This window comes from Papaver somniferum, chromosome 4 (genome assembly GCF_003573695.1).
Source record: "Papaver somniferum cultivar HN1 chromosome 4, ASM357369v1, whole genome shotgun sequence".
NCBI classification, from domain to species: Eukaryota; Viridiplantae; Streptophyta; class Magnoliopsida; order Ranunculales; family Papaveraceae; genus Papaver; species Papaver somniferum.
In genome coordinates, this window is record NC_039361.1 from 150724968 (window position 1) to 150732894 (window position 7927).

The window sequence follows — 7927 nt, forward strand, 5'->3', positions numbered from 1 at the left end:
AATTACTTTCGGAGAAAGTACTTATAGGTAGGAAAAGTTTTAGCTTGTCGTATATTTGGGTACCCTCGCCTTTTCATTTTCTTTACCTATTGGACCTAAAATATTATTATGTTGTGATGGTGCTGCAAGAAACAATCTTGGAGAAGCAGGATATGGATTTATTGGCAGAGATAGTACAGGTGGTTTCTTAATTGCAGTTGCAGGAGGAATGGGTATTGCAACCAATTATATGGCTGAGATTTTTTCTGTCATAGATGCATGTGAATGGGCAATAAGTAAAGGTTTCTTACAGCTATGCATAAGGACTGATCCAACATCAATTATTAATTCTTTCTCTGCCAGAAGAATACCTTGGTATGTCCAAACCAGATGGAATAAAATTGTTGCTGCTCTTATCATCTTTGAATTCATACACAGTTACAGAGAAGTGAATTTATCTGCCGATGGGCTTGCAAAGATGGGTGTTTCCTTACTTAGAGGTGAGAAGAGAATTTTTTTGAATAAGCCATCTTTTTTGTTAAGTCTAGAACATCCAGATAAAACATATTATAGATTTGGGTGGAATTTGAGAGTGTATGAGTGACGGTAAACATTCATTATGAATACCTTTTTGTAATATTTTTGGATTCAACAAAATTTTATTATTAAGCAAAAAAAAAAAAAAAACTTAATGGTTCTCAGTCCTTATAATACTTGATAAAATTTATAAATTTTCTGATCACGTTCTTAACTTGAAACTTGGGAAGTACTGACACCGAAACGACACGATGGGGACACGGGGACCGATAAAATATAAAATCACAAAAAAACGAACACGTTTATATGTATATTAATTAAATAATTTTTTTATAGAAAGATCATAGTGTTATAGTATATTAAATATATTAATCACCAAAATACATTAAAAAAATCACTTTTATGTCGTTAGATTAGCCCACCGGTAGAAGAATTAACTATTATGTTAATTTCCCTAACATTTTAGATTACCCAATCAGTAAAATGGAGTATAAATTTCTATACACGCGACGTATCGATGTCCCACATACGTCATATGTCTGACGCGTGTCTGACGAGGACACGACACCAATACTAACGTGTCGGTGCTACTAAGTTTGAAATTAGTCGTAACTTAAAAAAATTTATGCAGGATCTACTTTACATCTGGAGAACTAAATAAATTGAGGGATCCTCTTTTATCAAATACATTAGGATAAAGGGTGTATCGATTACAGAACGGGATTGTAGAAGGGCAACTATGAGTTGTCATTTCATACGGGGGCATGGTCACAACAATGCAAATGGGTACCATTTTGCCTAAAGGTGTACCAAATTAGTAAAGTCACGAGAATCTTTTTATTTTTGCTTTTCTGATCGATAAAGAATTTGATACCGGCGAATTTCGAATTATTATCGAATTATTGTGATTATAATCAACACCTAATGACTCTATCATTGTACTTCAATGATACCGACAAGTCATAACATTGCTAATAGATACCATTTTGCTTTGAGGTATACCAAATTATAGTATAAGATAGAGTATCTATTACATGGGTTGGTACACCCCTAAATAATTAGGTAACCCCATTAACAACTTGCAAAGTCAAATATTTATTTATTTTCAACCAAAGATGGAAGGAGAAATGCTACACATATCGCTCTTATACACAACATAAAAACAACCTTCTCATGTGAAATGGGCCCGGCATTCTTGTAGTTGGCAGGAAGGCCATTTTTGGGTTCCACGATTCAAAGTCATGTGGGAGGGTCGTTTTTGGGTTGTTTTTAGAATCAGATTTTTCCAATTAAAAAGAACTTGATTAGTATGGATGTTCGCTCCATTAATCTTATCACTTTAATAGCTTCTTTTGCTCTTTTTCCAAATGCTCTGATGTTCGAAAACCTTCATAAACTTCATCATCTTACACTGCACAGCATATCGAATTGACCTCTCTTGTTATAAATTGTTGAGCCAAAATCACAATATACCCTCCTACTCCCCTAAAAAGAAAAAGGGAAACAAACTTTACGAAGTGTTTTTTTTCTTCTTTTGTTGGTGTTGATTGGTAATAATACGTAGTACTCCATAAACAAGAAAAGAGTTATCGGTACATAGATAATAACGACGTACAACACATTTTTTTTATCCGAAGACTAGAATTTCAAATTCAGGCCGTGCAAAATCTAAACCCAAAGACAAAGGCATGGGCAATAAACATGCGGGTTATTTTTTTTAAGATAGATAATCATTCTCACCATGATCAACTAGTACCCTAGAGTAGTGGAGAGTCATAACATGATCAGTGGTTGAAGAATGTGGTAACAAAGTCATGATGGCAGCAGCATGATGATGATGAAGATTGTGGTGATCTGATCTTGAATGATAATTGTTATTAGCAATCCAAATGTGATCACGAACATACTGAATAGATAAGTGTTGTAACAACAGTTGACCCCTACATCTTATCTCCACCTGTACAAAAAATATACACAACCACCATTAGTACATATACGACTTATGTTTATGTTAATCACCTACTAATTAGGCACCTACAAACTTAGCCTCATGAATCAATGATCATTAAGGTTGAATCCAATTAGCCGCCTCTTCATTGCATCCAACTTATTCCACACGAAACTAATATTAGTTAATTAAACCTTTTAGTATTGGTGTGGTGAGGGATAATCCATTACTATCCGTTTATCTTCTTTTTCATTTTCGCGTATGTTTTACTTCAAATTATTTAATGAATGTTCAGAATATGAATACATGATCCCCATAACCACGGCGACCAGTTATCCCCTAGGATAATCATCTTTATTTTTATTTATTTTTGGCCCTTCTATTGACATTGCTTTTCTAGACACTCTTCCATGCACGTCTTCCTCACGTCTATTTCTAAATCAATGAACAAGATATATTAGAATTCAAATCATGATATTGAACTAAAATTAACCTGTTCTCCCAACCAAAAAAAAGAAAAGAAAAAGAAGGTTATTAGTAATGTTTTTTTCAGGATAGTTTCATAAACAATGCAGGGCAACGAACATCTCGATCGTTCAACATTCAGTTTAAGTCCCAAATACTCCTAAAATCATTTTATAGCTACTGAGTTGTAATTATCATTACTTCATGCATGCACTGCTACTCTTTAGTTCTTCTGTGTTTGCTTGTTGATTACTTAATTAATTAGCAAAGTGCCCATTCATAGTTTCAACGGCCGAATATTAATTCTGAAATATTTTCTTATATATCGTTCAACTTATAGAAAGAGATGTGTAGGTAGGAACCCGAACTTAGCTGTATGCATCCAAAATAAAATACTCGTAACTAATTATTTTTAATCGATGAAGAAAATACAGAAAAGCTATAAACAGAGAATTCGAAGAAGAAACCAAGAATATATGCACACATACGAAATTAAGTACAGAAATGACGATAGAAAGAATGAATCACGCATGCAGTTGGTGAAGGGTTGCAATAAAAAGGTCATGGGTCCTGGTAATTGATTTCCATTTCCCTAGCTACCTTAGGTTCACTATCATTTGATTTTTATATTAATTATTTTTTGATTTTCTTTTGGATGGAACATTATCATTTGATTAATCAATTCATATTTCATCCTTTAATGCAGCTAATTATTTCTTTAGTGAGTGTCAACTGTCAACTAAGTTGATTTTTTTTTTGTTAAGCTAACCAGATAAATTATATCATCAAGTCAATGCCCGCCTATGTAAAACTTAGAAAAGGAGAAAAAGGTTCACAAAGTCTTCTTAAGCTAATCATAGAATCCAGGTTAATAGTATACGAAGACATAGAATCACTGGAATTATCATTTTTAGTTACTCATTAGATTACGCAATGGAAGCAAATATAATCATTTCTTTGCTTTTCCAGATAGAAAAGAAAACAGATTATTTCCGAGATTTACGGTATACATCCTCATGGTTTTTTTTTTCCCCTCCTTATTAACGCAATCAAGAATAATAGCAATGCGTTAATGGACCAAATACCCATATGTTTTCCCTAATTATTGATGTTGTTGGCGTTTGTTATTAAGCTTAGTTGAAGGCTACTGCTTAACACACAATAATTACGATATGGTTTTCTACATGCATAAGTGGATGTCAATAAGGCATCAATTGTCGACTGCTATTGATAATAAATGTGATGATCACAACTCCTACTTGATTACAATCTATTATGGGAGATATGATATCATGATGACAATGCACTTTTATGGATCTATCAATAATCTTAAGTTAGGTTATATTAATTACAGTATTCACTTGTTGTCTTGGTGCAATTATTCAAATATGTACATGTAAACTAGTACACCGTGTACTGAGAAAAAGGAGTAGAGGACCTGCCTAATTCTATGATTCTGTAACTAAGTGCTTATAAAATATGAAGGTTAGTTTTGATCCATATATATACTCTACTTATTTAGGTCACAACAATAAAGTGCAAGAAAACTACCCAAGTACCTTCTCAAAGTTATTTCCCATAAAAGAGGTCAAAAGTACAAGCACTATTAAATATCCAAAATACTTATCATGAGCCGAATCCATAGTCTAATCTGATAAGTGGTATTTAACGTACGGTTTATATAGTTTTCGTACCGAATCCACCATTTTAGATTTATGGTTTTTAGATTTAGAGTTTAGATTGTCTACACGTAATGGATAACACTAAGGCTAAGAAAAACGGTCCGCATCTAGTGGCGCTCATTGAAGATACCTATGATGGCCATTGGCCAATGCGGTAAGAAATATTTCTACCTCTGAATAACACGCTATGTAGAAACCTATATATTGTATATGCAAAGTGGTCCAAACCTAAATGTCTAGCATACTTGTTTTAGAAGACATTCGATAACTTGGTTACTAAAGTGTGTAAAGCTATGATAGCTAGCTAGTTTAGTAGGCTGCAAAATTTACTAACCCTTCAAGCAAGATAAGAAGAATGTCTTCTTGATTTGCTCACCTTTAAGCAACAAAGTTAAGTTTTCAAACGCAATTAATTATTTTCTTGCATAGTTGCATTTCATAATCAAGTTATATTTGCCTACATATATATGGGTCTGTACTGTAGTGAGTTATTTCTCTTGAACTGTTCTATTGCAAGCCGAGTTTTGTGAATTTAGTCTTTGGTTTCGTTGGAAAAACAGACTGTTTTCGTTCGAAACATGGGGTTAACATAAAATGAAGCATAACAACCATACTCTCAGATTGACATTATGGATCCTATGCTTCAAATTAAATGATCCTCTCCAAAGTCATAATTAGGATATGTATCTCGAAATAGAACAGACCTACCTATTGTGGTATACCTTTAAATACTTTGCTAACTATAAAAAAGCCTAAGAATTTGAATGTCTAATTCTTTATGGGGAATGCAAATGACTATTCTTTAATCTAAGTAGACAATTTATAAATAATACCATCATTAGCCAAGAATGAAGAAATGTACTTCCTACCTAAATACGATGCTATCCATCAAAAAAGAGGTAATGATACTTACTATCCTAAACCGCATAGCTAGCTTCAGTTCAACTGTTAATATCTCATGAAAATGAAAAAAACCTAACACCAACCTTTGATCAAGAAGATATGTACCTTCTACATTATTAAGTAGTAACTGCTAATACTGTGATCATTAACTTGTTTAATTGGTCTTTTCATGTTTTTGTTTTCTTTGCGAACATTAATGTTTTCGGTTTGTAATTGGAAGATCGATCACTAAGCGAACTAGCCATAATTGCTTTCTCCTAATTTCTTCATACATTTCCATCATATACCTATAAATAAAGAACCAATTAATGGTTTTGAGTATAAAATTTATTACCTCGGATTCGCCATGCAGTTTTAGCTTCTTCACTAGATACTTCATCAACAATCGAACCGTTGTCTTCCCATCTCTATAGATCAGTTAGAGCAAATGTAACCTTAATTAATTAGAATCCCATAACATACATTGTACTAATAGAATGAACGGAAAAAATACAGAAAAGTTTGAAGAGTTAAAGAGAAACAGACTTACTTGATTCTGAGGTAGTTTTTTGGTATCTGAGGCAAACAGGGATCAATTTCTCTGCATGAGTTAAAGAAACAAGTCAATAAATATCGGGTTTGAATTTCTAAAAACCCTAAAATGATTTAGTGTTGTGTGTTCTTACTGAGTCTGTGATGCTTGAAGTATAACCCACACACCCGAATGAAGTCTTCGAGGGGGATTGACTACTTTCAAGTCTGAATTCAGATTAAGCATATCTAATACCGTATTATGATGATGAAATCTTTGCTGTTGATGATGACTCGGGCACATCGGTGATGCCATCGGTAGTAATGAATTAGCTGATGAAGTAGATGTAGAAGCTATTGGAATATTCCATGTATTATTAGGTCTATAACCCCATGAAACAACCTCTTGTTGAGGAAGAAAATTACTAAAACCTGATCTTGGTTGTGATAAGAACAAACTAGGTGTACCAACGGTATCCATATTCGGAGGTGCTGTGATCATTGGTTGTTTAATCACATGTTGTATATTATTATTAGCACCGGAAAATAAATTGAGTTCGACCAAATCGTTCCGTGTTCGCGTTGTTGTGGTTGGCTCAATTCGACGATCATCGAGCTTGTAATTTAGTTCATCATGAGAACCTCCGAGACCTAATTGGAGCCATCTTGTATCATCATCATCTTTAGGTATTGTTCTTGTGGTCGTCGTTGTGGTTGTTGTTGTACCTTTTGATGAGTTCGTTGAACCTGATTCATTCACACTACTAGTTCTTGATTCGTCTTCGGCTGCCATAGGTTGATGATCATCAACAACCATTCCTAAATGATCAGACCCTAAACCTTCACCACCACCGTCGTTCCGATTGTCATACCAAGATGATGGTAGAGTTGTAGTAACACCATTAATTCCCTTGTAACTTTCATCACCACTACCATAACTATCGTGAACCACGACGTTGCAATTACTTTTTTGGCGTTGTAGTTGTTGTTTGAAGATCATGTTTTGAGCTGGGAGAGTGATCATGCCGAGATTATTCAACTTATACAAGTCTTCTATTCCATTGGATTTTGAAGCAGTCATGACGATGAACAACAACATAATACCAGATTACCAATACATATCCTATATATAAATGGACTTCTCATCATCGTCGAGCTAGGAATCAATTAAAATGAAAAGGGATGAATGAAAATGATGTCGATCGGGTTGTTTGATGATTGTTTCAATGTAAATTAACTTAAGTGAAGAAAACAAAAAGAAGAGACTAATTTGCAAATCTCACTTTCCATTAAAATTCTCTTTGTTTGGAAGCTTGTGATGAATTAGAATGATGATTATGAAATAGTTACACAGCAGAAGAGAAAAAGATGGTTGTTGGTGGTGGTGCTGAGAATGTTAAACAAAAAACATAAAAAGAGATTAAGCAAGAAAATTTGTAAAGGAATCTTTCTATATTTTCTCTGACTCTCTCTATTCTCTATGTAACTGTTGTTTGTAAACCCTAATATTATTATGTTCTTGATGATAAGCTGTAGCTTAGGTTCTGAGGTTTCAGAATTGCTATGTTATAACTGAAAACGGATACGAAAAACGAAAAATATGTCGGAATTGTTGTTGTTATTAAAAAAATGGATGTTTGGAAGGGAATAAAGAAATACTTTAACTACTTCCTGAGTTTTAATTTTAGTTAATACAACTTTTAGGACATGTTTTTCGAGATTAAATTACCTTACAGGGCTCTTGCCTTTCTACGTTACTATGGAAAGGTCATTTTTACATTTTTACACCGCACTTAATTTTCCTTTTTTTTTCAAAGGAGAAACATTACTGGTCGTATTTGACTTGCTCACAGTGTAAGTTATATGGGAGAAACCACACTTATCAACAAAACAAACAATCTAA

General features: G+C 33.5%; 1 protein-coding gene across 1 annotated transcript; it reads right to left on the reverse strand.

Annotated features, from left to right (window-relative positions):
- Window positions 1–2089: 2089 nt before the first annotated feature.
- Window positions 2090–7633, reverse strand: LOC113274361. Its single transcript, XM_026523772.1, has 4 exons — window positions 6180–7633; window positions 6044–6094; window positions 5849–5921; window positions 2090–2473 (listed from the first exon to the last, which is right to left on the reverse strand). The coding sequence occupies exons 1-4, from the start codon at window positions 7121–7123 to the stop codon at window positions 2234–2236; spliced, it is 1308 nt and encodes a 435-aa protein (XP_026379557.1). The 5' UTR covers window positions 7124–7633; the 3' UTR covers window positions 2090–2233.
- Window positions 7634–7927: the final 294 nt, after the last annotated feature.